General features: G+C 36.7%; 1 protein-coding gene across 3 annotated transcripts in view; it reads right to left on the bottom strand.

The window, feature by feature from the left end:
* Nucleotides 1–17,142, bottom strand: part of dmd.1.S (dystrophin, gene 1 S homeolog) — a 935,293-nt gene that overhangs the window by 18,668 nt on the left and 899,483 nt on the right. For 2 of the 3 annotated variants that reach the window (XM_041584188.1, XM_018249734.2), the window contains 5 exons: nucleotides 14,901–14,966; nucleotides 12,961–13,026; nucleotides 9,220–9,378; nucleotides 7,582–7,825; nucleotides 4,755–4,878 (listed from right to left, as the gene is read on the bottom strand). In XM_041584188.1, the coding sequence (XP_041440122.1) occupies nucleotides 4,755–4,878; nucleotides 7,582–7,825; nucleotides 9,220–9,378; nucleotides 12,961–13,026; nucleotides 14,901–14,966 (659 nt within the window). The remainder of the gene's footprint in view (nucleotides 1–4,754; nucleotides 4,879–7,581; nucleotides 7,826–9,219; nucleotides 9,379–12,960; nucleotides 13,027–14,900; nucleotides 14,967–17,142) is intronic. The other variant, XM_041584187.1, reaches the window with a different exon arrangement.

Raw genomic sequence — 17,142 nt, 5'->3', positions numbered from 1 at the left:
GAGGGACAAGGCTGCTGTTTATGGAAGCAGTACAGCAGTATCAAACCCATAAACTTTAATGGCTTTAGCTACCCTTTTATGAAAAATAAAATTGCACTGCCGTGTATAAAAGTTCAGCACAAATACCCACGCCTCCTTCCTATTTTATATATGACAGAGAGATAGATTCATGAATAAATACAAATAGATGTTTAAAAAAGGGCCACCCCTTTTCCCCTTCGATTGCATGGGAAATCAATATTCACCGAAGGGCTCCGTATAACACTGAAGATGACTTTGCAATCATATGGATTGTCAAAAGCTAAAGAACATCCCTGTCGCCATGGAAATAATGATTCAGACTACTGAGCATAAAACGTCCCCACTGGGAATTCCAGGACGATGTTCTCTAGTCAGGACATGATTGTTAGCTGAGGGATGGTGTCTGCTGATGATTCTTTCCAATTTCCCCTGTAAGGCGATGATTACCTTATTAACTGTGCAAATTCTCCTTTGCTCCCTTAAGAAAGAGTCTGGATGCAGGCAAAGAATACTTCATAATATAAGAAAACATCTTTTTCTCAAAATACTTTATTGGTGGGAAGTGTGAAAAATATTGTGCTTGAAGCAAAACTGCAAGTCTAACCCCATTAAGTGTAACTGCAAGTCAGTAAAATAATTTGGCATGGCTTTAAATGTGTGAGTGTGTGTGAGTGAGTGAGTGAGTGTCTGTGAGTGAGTGAGTGAGTGAGTGTGTGTGTGTATACACGGACGCCATCTTCAGCTCTTCAGTATTCTTCAGGAAGTAAGCGTTGTATCAGTGCATGCGCAGTTGGGGCAGTCTTTTGACAACTGCGCATGCGCTGAAAATGATGGAAATTGCGGAATAGAAGCAAGAAGACCTAAAGTAGACTGAAGATGGCGCCCGTGAGCTCCGCTGCACTGAATCTGCAAAGAGAGGTAAGTAAAGACTTAGAGGCAATTACTGTAGTTTATACCTAGGCTGGGGGGAGCAGGGGGGACTATGGAGAGTAGGGGTTTTTATGAATATGGGTTTTGGTTCTCCTTTAATCATGTGCTGGGGGGTGCAGTGTTATCTACAGGGGAGGAGGTATATGTATTTAAGGGTATGTCTTAATATGACAACTTTTTTCATAAATGAGTGATATCACTGCATTGAGCACCAACCATTTGGTTTTCTTGGTGTGCTATTAATGTGGGCATGAGGTAACAAGGGTGTGGTTTTAAGTGGGTGTGGTCTAAAAACAGGGAGTGGAAAACACTGGCTTCCATTATCGGCCCTCCACCCTGTAGACCAGAAAAATTCCGGCCCTCAGTACCACAGAAGTTGGACAGCACTGATCTACAGGAACGAGGAAACACTGTGGGAATGCAGCCTATATGTGTGTTAGTGACGCTGGCACACAAAGGGATTATTTTCTATTTCAGAAAGCAACCACTTACAGTGTGCATGTCAATATGAACGTGATCTCATCCCTACTTAAGGACATACTTCCCTGCTCTGTCAAATATACTGTACAATAAAAGATCAAATTAGCTCGTGTATCAAGCACAAAACTGACCTAAATATCAGTGGAACTAGGGTTGTGTGAGGCCTGCTTTTGAATCTCTCGCCATCTATTTGGACCATGACTGTGTTACTTCTGGGAAAGAATTACTCTGCAGGTTCAAAAGCAGCATTGACGAGTTTATATATATATATATATATAGAGCTATATAATATTAGTAGAACGTTGTATGAGAAAGGCATGGTATGGGGAGGGAGGCAATGCTGTATAGTGAGCTTTTCACTCACTAATGTAGTGACTCATGCTATTTATGCTAATTTTGATAAATCCTGCCAATACCACCCTGCATAGCACACATAAATCAGTTTATAAATACATCTGAAATGACATCCATAGCAGAAACACAATACAGGGCTTTTTGCAATTACAAAGCCTAGCGCTTTCTTCCCCATAAAAACGGCTGAATTTGTGCAAAACTCGGATACTTTATTTTGAACCAGCTAATGATTTTCTTCAGTAAGAATTGCGCCTTATAGAGAGACTGAACAATGATGTTATTTTTATGTTTTCTCAAACAGTTTCTCTGGATTTTCTAAAGATCTTCCTGAATGGTGCTTCGTTAGTGCTAATCTGTATGAATGTTTTGTGTGGGTGGGACTGCCGCAGTGCTAAAACCTTTCATTCATCAGTAAGTGGGGTTGGGGGATTGTCCATATACTAATAAATAACAGGTATTCTGGCCATCAGCCCCTACTAAGAAATTCCCTTTTTTGCCACCAAGGTTAAGGTAACCAAGGTTACAGCCTGTAAACCCCTTCATCACTGATCTTGATGCACCACTGTTATTCTAAAAATGTACTGGGTTTTATCCCGAAGAGTGAATTAATAATTACTTTTCTGAGGTGTTTCTTTGGCTAGTTAAGTTAAATTATTTAAGTCGTTCTGTATAGCAATCAAAAAGCTCTGAGGAAATCCTATACACAATGAACCAGGAATAATTGAAAATGGATAGCTGCTACAGGATTTAACAAATTAGGAAATGGATGAAGATTATATAGCAGACGACAACAAAGTTGAGAGAGAAACCCCTCCTTGTGCAAAGGAGATAAGTGGGTAGGAATGGGGGGCTGCACAGGCTAGATTTTAACATAAATAAAATACTTTATGAACCTTCAAAGCCACAAACCAAACAGCTATGCAAAAGAAAAAACAATGCATATAGCGGAATGTGGGGTTTCAGAAACAGATTGCAAGTACATAAATATATATAAATGGTACTGGGAATTACATACAATAAAAACAGACTTAATTTTACAGTAGAGAAAAATCTAAGTTTAAATGTGTGAATTGAGAAGCAAGTCCTCATGGGAAGAGCTTGCACTGTGCTAGCTGTGGGAAAAACACAAGCAAGCCACACCTCTTTGGATGCTTAAACAGAAGAAATAAACCAATTTCAAGATAAGATTTTGCCATATACAAATAGTTATAAATATAAAGCCTTTTTCTTTTGTATTTTCGGAATTTATTGTACAAAGAGATGACATGTTGCTTTTTTAGTAGATTGTCTCTCTAAAGACAGTTAAGTAAACACAGCATCTTTAAGTCTGCTGTCTATATGGGAATGCAAATAAAAGAAATATCTGTTACACAAAGCAAATTATACATTTTAAAATGTAAAAAATGTACACAGAGCATTTTAAGTGAAAACATCCAAAAGATATTGCTAATCTGGCTTATTTAAATCTTTAGAAATAACTTCAAAAAGCAATGAGACAGTGTTTCAAGCATGACTGCCAGCAAAGCACACACTAAAGCACATTAGAAACTGTTTTGAGCACTGTGGCAGTCCACCCACACAACACATTCACACAGATTAGAACTAACCTAGCCCCATTCAGAAAGAAGCTTAAAAAAAATCCAGAAATTGCTTGAGAAAAGGTAAATATAGCTTCAGTAACAAGTGTGCCCTTATTGAGAGGTTGAACAATGAAAATACATCCTCACACAAAAGTAACCTTCAAGAAAATCATTAGCTGGTTCAAAATATAGTATCCTTTTGCACAGATTTCTACAAATTCTGAATTTTGTAAGCACTAGGCTTTTCATATCATAGTATGTATTGTGTTTCTCCAATGGATGTCAATTCAGATGTATTTATAACTGATTTATATATGCAATGCAGGATGGTATTGGCAGACATTAAAATTAGCATAAATAGCATGAGTCACTACATTAGTAAGTGAAAAGCTTACTCTACAGCATTGCCTTCCTCCCATTACCATGCCTTTCTCATACACAGTTCTACTAATATTGTATAGCTCTATATATAAACGGATCAATATTGCTTTAGAACCTGCAGAGTAATTCTGTCCCAGAAGTTACACAGTTAGATCGGGTTGAAAAAAGACCAAAATCCATCAAGGTCAGCCGCTCCAAATGAAACCCAGCATCCATCCATACACACACTGACCCCTCTATACACTCACATAAACTATATATACTCATACACTAACTATAGTTAATATCAGAATAGCCTTGGATATTATGCCTCTCACTCCGTACAATCTTTAGAATACACGGTTATGCTAATTTTGTGTAGTGTAATATGTGTGTGTTTGTGTGTTTTAGTGTTGCTTTACATCTTCCAGAGTAATTCTGTCCCAAAAGTAAATTGACACATTCAAAAGTAGGCCCCACACAACCCCAATCCAAATTTTATATAGGCCAATGTCTTGCATACACAAGTCCTAATTTAAGGCATCTGGTATTGTAATTAATAAGTAGGGTTGCCAGTTTGGCTATTCTTCTATCTATCCGAATTGTAGTTTTCTTTGATGTTTTGCAACCCTAAGGGCACTTAGTCATGGGCTCTTTTTTAACTTTTCTACAAATAAAATTATTTTTTAACTGAATTCCTTTGGTCCCGTGGATCCGTTTTGAGTGCCAGTCAGCTCTGCTTCCATATTCGTTCAGTAAAGAGGGACCAGGTTTCAAAGGCACAGAGTGAGAGGAAACTTAAAAGTGAAAATGAGGAGGGGAACACGAGGAACTGTAAATCGCCTCTTTTTTTTTCATTGTTTCAATGCATAAGACTGTTTCAAGCCAAAACTAAATCCAAAAAATGATTTAAGCAGAACAAAATAAGTTATTAAAATACTTGCATTAGAAATTATGTGTTTTGTTGGTGAAGAACAAAAAAAAAAATCAATGATATCTGTTTGAGAAACATTCATGTTTAACACCTACCCATGCTTTCTGATGTTTGACTGCCAACTACACGAAGCAACATAGGCTGGCTGCTCTCTGATCTCTGCAGTGAGGGAGTAGGAGAAGAATATGTTGTACCATTCACCTTTGCCTCTGCTTGCGGCTAAAACAAAAACAAGTGAAAGTTCTATTTGCAGGTCTCAGCAGTCACATAATAACTGATTTCCATATTTTCATCCTAAACACAGAATGTTGCGTATAGCATGTATCCCTTAACAAAGTATAAACAAGAAATTTTCTAACGTCAACAGTAAATCTGTGTTAGAATCTATGCTGAAATGGTAATATCTTTAGACACAACATGCAATAATTAAAGAATAGTATCTGAAATCCAGCAATATATTCTTGAATAAATTCCAATCATATTTAACATTTAGCTCTCATGCATGGTCTTGCTCTCTGTCAGTTTAATATTCATTCAAACTGAAAGACAATTACATTTTTATGAATATAAAGTGGTTTTAAAGAGCCACAATGCATTAATTCATTTACATTTTTTTTCCTATAACCTTTCTAAAGGGAAGAATACTTGTTTTAAGTATTATTTCTTCCCCTGGCTTATATACTAGAACTAGAGGTAAGCCATCATTTAAGATGGTTAGAGAACTAAACCCTAAAAATTAATATGGCTAGAAAAGCCACATATTATATCTTGAGCTTTTGGAACCAGCCTAAAGTTTCAGCATCTCTATCGTAATAATGATCCAGGCCTTCAACATTGTCACAGGAGTTTCCAATCTTGGATACTGATAGGAGTGTCAGTGACACATACATACTCAGTGGGCTCTGAGCAGCTGTTGAGAAGCTAAGCTTAGGGGTTGTCACAAGCCAGAATATGTCATAAGCTGATGCTACAGGGTTTATTCCCTTCTTAGTCTAACTGTGTGGGTTTCTAAGCTGTTGTTTAACAATAATTATTAATCAACCTTATATTGTGACATTTATATTCTATATATTCAGCATCATGTGCGTCTGTCCCTAAGCTCAGTAAGCAGCACAGAGCATGTGCAGTGAATCAGCAGAAAAGAAAATGGGGAGCTACTGGGACATATTTGGAGACACAGATCTTCACTGCTAAAGGGCAGTGGTTGCCTTGGGCTGATACAGAAGACCAAATCATAATGTACAAAATGTAAGCCCCTCTTCTTCATTTAAGCTTTATTTCTTCTTTAAGGGCTTTTAAGTTCTTTGGTCAGTAGCAAACATTTCCCATGAAATGCTACAGGAGGGAAATGAAACCACTGTATTGCAGACAAAGCATGATGACAAAAGGGTGCAAGTTTTGGTCAGTTCATTAGCACTACTGTAAACATTAGACTAGACCTGTGAGCAGGCAAAAAGAAATGGGCAAGGACAATACAGTGGTGTGAAAAACTATTTGCCCCCTTCCTGATTTCTTATTCTTTTGCATGTTTGTCACACTTAAATGTTTCTGCTCATCAAAAACCGTTAACTATTAGTCAAAGATAACATAATTGAACACAAAATGCAGTTTTTAAATGAAGGTTTACGTTATTAAGGGAGAAAAAAACTCCAAATCTACATGGGCCTGTGTGAAAAAGTGATTGCCCCCCTTGTTAAAAAATAACTTAACTGTGGTTTATCACACCTGAGTTCAATTTCAAAGGTTATAAAGCCATTTCTAAAGCTTTGGGACTCCAGCGAACCACAGTGAGAGCCATTAACCACAAATGGCAAAAACATGGAACAGTGGTGAACCTTCCCAGGAGTGGCCGGCCGACCAAAATTACCCCAAGAGCGCAGAGACAACTCATCCGAGAGGCCACAAAAGACCCCAGGACAACATCTAAAGAACTGCAGGCCTCACTTGCCTCAATTAAGGTCAGTGTTCACGACTCCACCATAAGAAAGAGACTGGGCAAAAACGGCCTGCATGGCAGATTTCCAAGGCGCAAACCACTTTTAAGCAAAAAGAACATTAAGGCTCGTCTCAATTTTTCTAAAAAAACATCTCAATGATTGCCAAGACTTTTGGGAAAATACCTTGTGGACCGACGAGACAAAAGTTGAACTTTTTGGAAGGTGCGCGTCCCGTTACATCTGGTGTAAAAGTAACACAGCATTTCAGAAAAAGAACATCATACCAACAGTAAAATATGGTGGTGGTAGTGTGATGGTCTGGGGTTGTTTTGCTGCTTCAGGACCTGGAAGACTTGCTGTGATAGATGGAACCATGAATTCTACTGTCTACCAAAAAATCCTGAAGGAGAATGTCCGGCCATCTGTTCGTCAACTCAAGCTGAAGCGATCTTGGGTGCTGCAGCAGGACAATGACCCAAAACACACCAGCAAATCCACCTCTGAATGGCTGAAGAAAAACAAAATGAAGACTTCGGAGTGGCCTAGTCAAAGTCCTGACCTGAATCCTATTGAGATGTTGTGGCATGACCTTAAAAAGTCGGTTCATGCTAGAAAACCCTCAAATAAAGCTGAATTACAACAATTCTGCAAAGATGAGTGGGCCAAAATTCCTCCAGAGCGCTGTAAAAGACTCGTTGCAAGTTATCGCAAACGCTTGATTGCAGTTATTGCTGCTAAGGGTGGCCGAACCAGTTATTAGGTTCAGGGGGCAATTACTTTTTCACACAGGTTTGGATTTCTTTTCTCCCTAAATAATAAAAACCCTCATTTAAAAACTGCATTTTGTGTTTACTTACTTATCTTTGACTAATAGTTAAATGTGTTTGATGATCAGAAACATTTTGTGTGACAAACATGCAAAAGAATAAGAAATCAGGAAGGGGGCAAATAGTTTTTCACACCACTGTATGTCAATATGTCATACTTGCTCCAGCAGCTGTCTCAGTCGATGCAACTGGGATTCCAGTTGTTTGTTGTGATCCTCTAAGATCTGCATTCTGGCTTCCAAGCGCCCTTTGTGCTGGCGCAGTAACTTGGCTTCAGCGATGAGCTCAGCATCCCGCTGGTTCTGTGGGGAGGATGGCATCATTTCAGGTGGAGAAGGTAGAGGAGATAATCCCTTGTGATCATGTTGCTCCTTCAATCTATCATATTCTGACTGTAAATTCCTGTTAGCATAAACAAAAATCTTGACTGACACATAGAAATATAATGCATGTTGTAAAATTAAATTGATATGTATTAATCATGTGAGAGAAGGTCACCCCCCTAGAAAAAATTTAATTCTGTACTTTAAAACAATAAAATGTTTCACTCTTTTGAAACATGCTATTTGACAATTGGAAGTACTCATTATGCAAATAGCATTGGCTTAGGTTAAACATTTATGTGCACAAGTGATTAAGAACAGCTTCTTTGTTAGTCAGGGATACCAGGGAGTATTTGAGCATACATACAGTTATTCCGCTGCCAGCAGTAACCAACTGTTAGCTTCTCTTTGCAAACTTTTAATTATGAGAGCTATGCAAAGATGATAAACTCTTGGGTTGGTCTAAACAATCAAACCATTCATAACCCTTACATATTAAAATGGGGAATTAAAAGCAATTTCTGCATGGAAAGCATACTATATTGGCCACTGTAGATATTATTATTATTAACATGTATTTATATAGCGCCAACATATTGCGTAGCACTGTGGTCTATCCAACAGAACAGGTCATTAAGTAAACTTTCGCATTTCTTAAAAGGTTTATTTATTATTATTTTTTTTTAGACATTGACTTCCAAAATGTCCTACTCAACAGATATGTATGGGAGAACATTAACCAAATAAAACAAAAACAAAAAACACAAGCATTTATCCAAAATGTCTATCTAGTGGGGACCCATGCTTGTCATTTTCACGGTTTTCAACAGCCCTTACAAAGCTTTAAAGATTACAGAAAGAAAAGCTTTAACTTGTATATTAAAAATTATGAATTACAAACTAGGGATGCACCTAATCCATCATTTTTGGATTTGGTTGATTCCCAAAAGATTTGGAAGAATACTGAACCAAATGGATCAGGAAGGGTTTTTAAAAAATTCACTTCCTTGTTTGTGTAACGAAAAGTCACATGATTTTAAGGATTTGGTTCAACCAGACATGGATCCTGGATTTGGTGCATCCCTATTACACACAAAATATTTGGAGCAGGAAGTCTCAATTTTTACCAGTTTCTGTACTTACTAATATTTTTTAAAAACACAATGAATTTTCAAGGAATTAAGTCATTTTCCACAATCCATTCTAATTTGTAAATCTTATATTTTTCTAGAGTGCAACAGGGGAAATAATTTAAGACTGAGTTTACTGTATTATTGTGTGGAATATGTATAAATGCAGATTGAATCTGATAAGCCGCTGCTTTAGCAGCAATGCCATGATGCTCTGATTGTCATGTGACTTGGAATAAATATGAACATAGCAGTCAATAACAATGCAGAAAGCAGGTTAGCAAAGTCGCTAAACTCAATTTGGCTAGGATCAAAGGACATTTCTGAAATGAATTGAACTAACTTGTTTTCTTCTTCCAGGTCAGCAAGGATCCTCTCAAGCTCTCCTCGTTCCTCACTCTCCAAAGAAATCAGAATCTGAGCAGGGCTGCGAGGCTGACTCAGAGGTGATTCTTGGTTCAAGCTTTGGCAGTAGTGTTGGATGAGCAAATGTTCATCATCTCTGCGGAACACAGAAACATTACAATTGCAACAAGTTGCAACCCTTTTAAGTCTTTTATTTTATAATTCAAAAGATGCAAAAAAAAAAAAAATCTAACATATATACTGTGATGGGATAAACTCAGTAACATACATCTTTATGAGTAGCAATTTGCACCTTTGATACCGTATTATGTTTTACCTCCCACACAATATTTCCAGTTCTATTAACATGTTCTCCCTTAGCAACTTTAAAAGAATACTCAGTTGAATATTTTACTTTATTTTTATTGGATTTATTATGATAATAATGACAGGACATTACACTAAATTGACCTTAAAGTAATATACAAGAAAAAATATAGGGCCACATAGGGTTGAACAGATGTATCCTTTTAAACTGCATTTTTATGTTTCCTTGAAAATGGAGGATCCATCTTAAAACCAAAGCAGAGACACCAAAACATATTGTGGTTGTCAGACTTATTTGATTTAAGCCCCCTTTTGAGCCCCAACATTTGGCCAGGGCCCCTTTTAGCTTATAAGAAAGATAGATATGAAAACATTGGTGTATCTCCAGTCTGCCATAGTTCCAAGAAAATTTGGCTCATCAATTTTTCACCCCAATTTTTCACGCTCTAACTATACTCCAAGATTTATTCTTATATATTCTTAATATAGTTAGTTAGCCAAAAATGTAATGCATAAAGGCTGGAGTGACTGGATGTCCAGGACGTTACTTCCTGCTTTTCAGTTCTCTAAAGCTAGCCATGGATGCAAAGATCTGATCGTACGAATCGAGGATTCGTAAGATTTTCGGACCGTGTGTGGAGAGTCCCGTCATTTTTCGTCCGGCGGAGATCGGTCATTTGGTCGATCAGACAGGTTAAAAGATCTGTCGGTTTCCGATAATATCTCTGCATGTATTGCCGATTCTACGATTTTCAGTGGGAGACTGTCACTAGCTTTTGTTGGACATAACTTTCGTACGATTGCTGTCAGGGGCAGAACATCGGCTGATCTGTTCTTTTCTACTTTATTTGATCGGATCCAGGCTCCCCTATAAACAGCTGTTTAATCACAAATGCCCAGTAGTCTGTTTGTTTTTTCTCGATAAACAATAAGTGTCCCATTTAAGATTGCTTGTGCTTTACTGAAACCCCTCTTGAGTTTACTTACAAAGATAGTTGGACTTTTCTCAGCAAGAAACCCCTCGCAATTCGTAAATTAACACTGGGTTTCATTAAAGACTGCTCATGTCGAAAACCACAATTCTAAATGCCCCCCCCCCCATTGGTGTAGGTAACCCAATGCAGTGATACTGTATTTCTCTGGCCCTGACATTAATGTTGTAGCAAAGTCATACATTCCTATTGAGACCTACAGCATTGGTTATATTCCAGTTTCTCTGTTGTTCTGTCAGTTACCTAAATCACATTAAGGCTGCACTAAATATAATATGGGACTTTCAAGTGACTGCAGTCATTAAGGAATTGCTGGCAATCTGTTTCTTTAAAAAAAATCACGCATTTGCAAATGTTACTACACAATAATACATTGCATTCCTGTTGGATGATATGTATTTTCTCTCTGCAGCACGCAAGTCCATACAGTAAAAGATCAAATCAATATCAGCAATTCTCTGTACAGGTAATAGTGCACTAATAGCATATTGTCACTTTACTTCCATCTTAACTGCACATTCAGAAGGTACCTAACATTTATTTAGTAGCAGAAACCATTAATCTTCTATGTGTGATGTTATTTAAAATGTATTGTATTTGTATTAAGTTCAATCTATAGCTTGATGGAGCCATATGTCATTTGTAATAATCATTTTATCACCTCCCACGCCTGTCCTGTAAATGTGAGGCATTAATCTAAATTACAACAGGACAAGCAAGCTAAAAGGGGCAAGCGCTCTATATGAACACTTGGAATTACTAACGGACAGATCAGATATCGCCACTGATACACTCTACATAGGAACATTATATATATAACACTTTCAGTATAAATATAAAACAAATTTCATCACAATCTCTAGGCTAGTGGTCCATGTGATGTTTGGTCCACCATTGCCCTACAGCATAGAACAGAGACAGTCAAAATGCCACTATCAAACTTTCATCGTTCATAAGGGTATAACAAACGCCACAGTTTGACAAACTACTTGAGCGATCATTTTGGAATAGCGGTCTAGTGATCATATTTTCATGTGTGGCACCCAATTTGCTAGCCATTAAGCAACAGTGACAGGTAGAGAGGGGTGATTTGCCTGTTTCTGGTGTTTCTGGGATGGCAAACTTGATATATTTGGTTAATTGGATATATGGTAAACAGTAGCTTAACAGCTTCAGGTCACAAGTCAGGCATTTTATGGTTATCTATTAAAATTGGATTGGCTTTTGGATTATCAGCAATGGATAAAGTAAATTATATTACATATATGGCTAGCACATTCAACTAAAACTGAACAACTGCCCTGTAGGAGGCTGCATGTGATGCCCTTGAGCCATCAAACCCCAAATAATTTCTGTTCTGTGGAAGGATTAATGCACCCCTGCTTTGTCCAATGTATGCAAATATGTTTTGTACACACTTTTAAAAAGCTGTGCTTGATAAGATGTGGGAGGGCCAGAGTAAGTATTAAGTACACTATGGTAAATTCACACAAAATTCTATGTTCACACCACAATTTGTTGAGCACAATGAACTTAACCTTTGTATTTATTCACAATTGCACAGCTTAGAGGAAAACTTGCTGCCAGCACACTCACTTAACATATAGGTCACTAGCAAAATGTAGTACTATAATTAGGATTGCCACCTTTTCCAGAAAAAAAATACTGGCCTTCCTATATAATTAACTTTTTTTCCTATTAATAACATTGGGATCAACCATCATTTTTACCCCCCAGGCCGTTAAAATACCTGCCAGGTGGCAACCCTAACTGTAATAGTGTAGGAAATTTTTTTTAAAAAAATGTGCCTTTCAAAACCTAACATTCTGCGGTAGGCAGGTATTGCATTGCAAACTGAATACAGAGCATCTTTAAGACCTGCTTAATGGCATATTCCTGATGCAAAGATAACTACGTAGGCAGTTTTTTCGCATACAATACGCAGTCGTGTAAACTATAAAATGTGCTATCTTTAGTCCATGGGTGGATGGGTCACTTACTATTTTGGTTGGCTCACAAAAGCAAACTGCATATTTTTACAGTTAACAGCTTTTATTTATTTTTCTAATAAAATTGCTAAAATGGCTAAACATTAAAATACAGGTAAGTAACCTGCAAAAGTGCAGTTAGATCCCATTTAAAGCTATAAACTGTGGGAAATGAAGAAGGCAAGTTTCCATTGAAACCATGTTCATTTTAAAAACACTTCATAAGAACAATGAGTGCCAGCTCTTTCTGAATCTTTTTGAAAATGAAGATGCTCCTTTGTATAAGCTTTCAAAGCTTCTACATTAAGAGAGAAAATATCACTGTTGAACAGAAGGCCATACTTACTATACAATGTGAATATTTTTAAAGATTTCACAGTTTATCTATAAATTCATTTATAGAAACATTTAATATATTTTAAGTATACATACATGCTTTCATTAGGTGAAATGCTATCATTTAGATAGGATCCATTGGTATTTTCCATTTCTGCTAGCCTGTTGGAACAAAGGAAATGTTCACCTCAGTTACCTATGTTTGCAAATAGAAAAAAAAATCAACAATATGTTGGTTTGTCTGATTATGTATCAGATCATAATCAGATCTTTGATGTGATTATGTACATCAGGACGGGAAACTACTGTAATGCATGATGTGAATCTGTGAATTCTGTAGCGATTCAATATCCCCTTCATTTTATTACGTTTAACTTCAGAAAATTAACATGGAAAAGCAAAGCAAGAGCCCAGTAGCTACAAAAAAAGGGTAACAAAGTTATACTGTACTAAAAACTGGACAGCCATATAGTAATTAAATAAACTGCAGTTATTGATTTATTTAAATATGGCAGCTTCTGAATGCAGCAATATTAAAAATACATATTTATCACAAGTATGTTAAGTAACAAAGGGAATTATTATACTTTCATGTGAATACTGAGCTGCAGAGATAAAAAACAAAAACAAATCCTGAACATTATAATGTTCAATTTCAACAGTGCAAGTTTGTGGAATTTTAGAATGAAGAAAAAAATCAGGTGAATGAAACAGCACATCACAGACAAAAGCGAAAAGCAAAGCGCATGCAAAACTCATTTCATTTTAGAATTAGAGTAGTACAAGAAACCAAATAATAATGACATATTTAGAAATGATTTCACAAAACCTTAGATGTTATGGTTAAGACTTGGACTTGACTTTTACAGCATTGTGAATTGAAACATCTTAATGGTACACACAACCATCTCTGTCCTTATTCCATTTCTGTCCACATTATTATCTTCCTTATTTATTCAGTGCTCCATAGCTGCTCGTCACAAGACTTATTCCACTTTCTATTGTGTGCTTCGAGCTTCGCGGTGCAATAACAGGCACAAAAAATCTCCACTAAGACAAATACAGTTTTTGTTTTTTTATAATATTGAATGTTCATAATTAATACAACTATTCTATGCAGAAACAATACACAGTGCAATATGTATATATACACAATATTCAAGACTTATGCTGTTATATTTAATGTTTTTATGGTAAAATTAAATTTCCTTCCTAGTGCAAAGATCAAATAAATTGTTGTTCCCTCCCTAACTGTGTTACATGTGCTTTCAGTCACCATCTATTAAGACTTCATTAGGCAGAGAGAATACAACAAGACATAATTGTACATACATGAGAAATAGGACTAATGCATCTACACATAGATATTGATCAAATTACACTTTCAATCAAAAACATGGCCTACTGTAGTATTGAATAAGTCAAACCAGTTATTATTTTGGATGGTCAAAGATACTGAGTCCCAGATAGCTATGAAGAATGATACATAAATATTTTGATCAAATATAGAGTCTGCCCATCAATTCTATTAAATCAATAGCCATATGCTCAATTAATAGCCATTTGGAGCTTTCCCCCTTTGATAGCAAATATACCATCCAAATATTCAGATCAGGTTACAGCAGGGGCGTAACTACAGAGGAAGTATCGCTTGTTTTTATTTTGTTGATCACTTATTTCTTGAGAGATTCTTTTAAACAAAAACAACAATATTTTACCCTAAATCATTATCCAAAACTACACAGGAAACAGCAAAAAAACAATATAGGGATTTGCAAATAACTTGCACATCTTATCAATTTCAGGCATCTGTCAGTCTCAGAATTGTACTATATAGCCAGATACAAATTCTTATGTTTACATACTAATGGCAGAACATTGATATGCAGCTATCGTAACACTATATTTCTCAGGTTCTGGTAACCCAGAAGGAAAAAATTCGGAAATTGCTGGGCACAGAATAAGAGGAAATAGTTTCAAAAGGAAGAAACCAAAGGATTAAAAAAAAAGGAGCTCAAGTGTGTCTAGAAGTTTACCTGCTAGCATAATGTTCAATTCGTGAATGTGTATCATCATGTGAAAGCTGGGGAGATGAGGCAGGGCTGTGGAAAGAAGAGTTTAAACACAATTCAATCTTCACATTAAGAAAGTTAAGTAAAGTAGCATGGCCATTTGTCAAAGTGACACAATCTGTGAAAAAAGATGTGTGAGCCTGAAAACAACCGCTGGCTGTTAGACAGTGGTAACACTCAAGATAAAGAATTCTGATACAATCTTTGAAGAAGATTCAAGTGAAATGGCACTGCTATAAAATCTCAGATGTCATGCATTGGTCTGGGTGAATTGGGGCAAATTAAACTTTTTTCTAATTTACCATAAAGCCTCAAAACAACTTAAGTCAAAAAATGGAAATTTTTAAACATTAATTTAGGTAAAAGCGTGTTTGATTGGCAGTCGCACTTTAAGCTTTGTTTAATACAATGAGTAAAGGTGAATTTCCCTAGCTTTCAGCATGTCAGAACATGTGTATCCAAGAAAGAAAATGTGCACAGCTGGAGGTCAAGAAGGTCTGAATCCCAATAAGGGCAATCATATAAAACACACACACACACACATTATATATAATGACCAGCTCCTTGTTGTAGCTCCCACCCTTCCCAGCTATAGTCAGGTGATCCCACTGGTGTCTAATAAAAGGGCAGCCAAGTATGGAGGTTTACTTTGAAAGCAGCAAGTTAAGTTGCAGGTAATACCTAGTCCCTTTGTAAAATGTATAATGAAGCAATAGAATTCTTAATGAATCAGATAAAATTGAGCATAGGACTGGCCAGATATGGGATGACTTTGACGTAGTTGGCCAGCTTAAATATATTGCAATATATGGACAAACAATCCCTGTTTTGTTTAAAGGGTAAGGCATTTTTTAGTAGCAGTATGCACAAAATGTCGCTGTCTTAAATATATTGATAATGGGTTGAGTGCAGAGGACTCTTGGATTTGACTATATGTATTTTGTGGTCACAGCCTCATTGCACCCCCGCCTAATGGTTTTAAAAAATAGTGGTGAGCACAACTTTCCCTTGTTTGTTATAGTTTATACAGGAGCAGTGACCAGCTCCTTGTTGTAGCTCCCACCCTTCCCAGCTATAGTCAGGTGATCCCACTGGTGTCTAATAAAAGGGCAGCCAAGTATGGAGGTTTACTTTGAAAGCAGCAAGTTAAGTTGCAGGTAATACCTAGTCCCTTTGTAAAATGTATAATGAAGCAAGATGCAGTGATCCACTGGGCAATAAAAGGCAGCCAAGTAGGAGGTTTCTTGAAAGCGCAGTTAAGTTCAGGTAATACCTATCCTTTGTAAAGTTAATGAGCAATAGAATTCTTAATAATAGATAAAAAGAGCATAGGCTGGCCAGATATGGGATGACTTTGACGTAGTTGGCCAGTAAAATTTGCAATATAGGACAAACAATCCCTGTTTGTTTAAGGTAAGGCATTTTTAGTAGCAATGCAAAAATGCGTTCTTAAATATATTGATAAGGGTTGAGTGCAGAGGACTCTTGGTTTGATATATGTATTTTGTGGTCACAGCCCATTGCAGAATGTTTAAAAAATAGTGGTAGCAAACTTCCCTTGTTTGTTATATTATACAGACAGTGACCAGCTCCTTGTTGTAGCTCCACCCTTCCCAGCTATAGTCAGGTGATCCACTGGTGTCTAATAAAAGGCAGCCAAGTATGGAGGTTTACTTTGAAAGCAGCAAGTTAGTTGCAGGTAATACCTAGTCCCTTGTAAAATGTATAATGAAGCAGGAATAAAAGGGCCAAGTATGGAGTTTCTGAAAGCAAGAAGTAAGTGCAGAATACCTAGTCCTTTGTAAATGTAATAATGAAGCAAAGAAGTTTAATAATCAATAAAATTAGAATAGATGGCAGTATATGGGATGTATGAACGTTAGTGGCCCAGACTTAAATTGAATCATATGAATAACAATCCGTTTTGTTTAAGGGTAAATTTTTTTAGTACATAGCCAAAATGTCGTTCTTAAATAATTGATAATGGTTATCAGAGGACCTATTACTAATGTTTGTGGCACAGCTGACAAGTTAATCCCTTTGGTTAATAACAACATGACCAGCTCCTGTGTAGCTCCCACCCCCCAGCTATAGTCAGGTGATCCACTGGTGCTAATAAAAGGGCAGCCAAGTATGGGTTACTTTGAAAGCAGCAAGTTAAGTTGCAGGTAATACTAGTCCTTGTAAAATGTATAATGAAGCAATA

This window comes from Xenopus laevis, chromosome 2S, assembly GCF_017654675.1.
Source record: "Xenopus laevis strain J_2021 chromosome 2S, Xenopus_laevis_v10.1, whole genome shotgun sequence".
NCBI lineage: Eukaryota > Metazoa > Chordata > Amphibia > Anura > Pipidae > Xenopus > Xenopus laevis.
The sequence above is the reverse complement of the archived record's forward strand: the minus strand, read 5'-3'. Positions and strand labels throughout refer to the sequence as shown.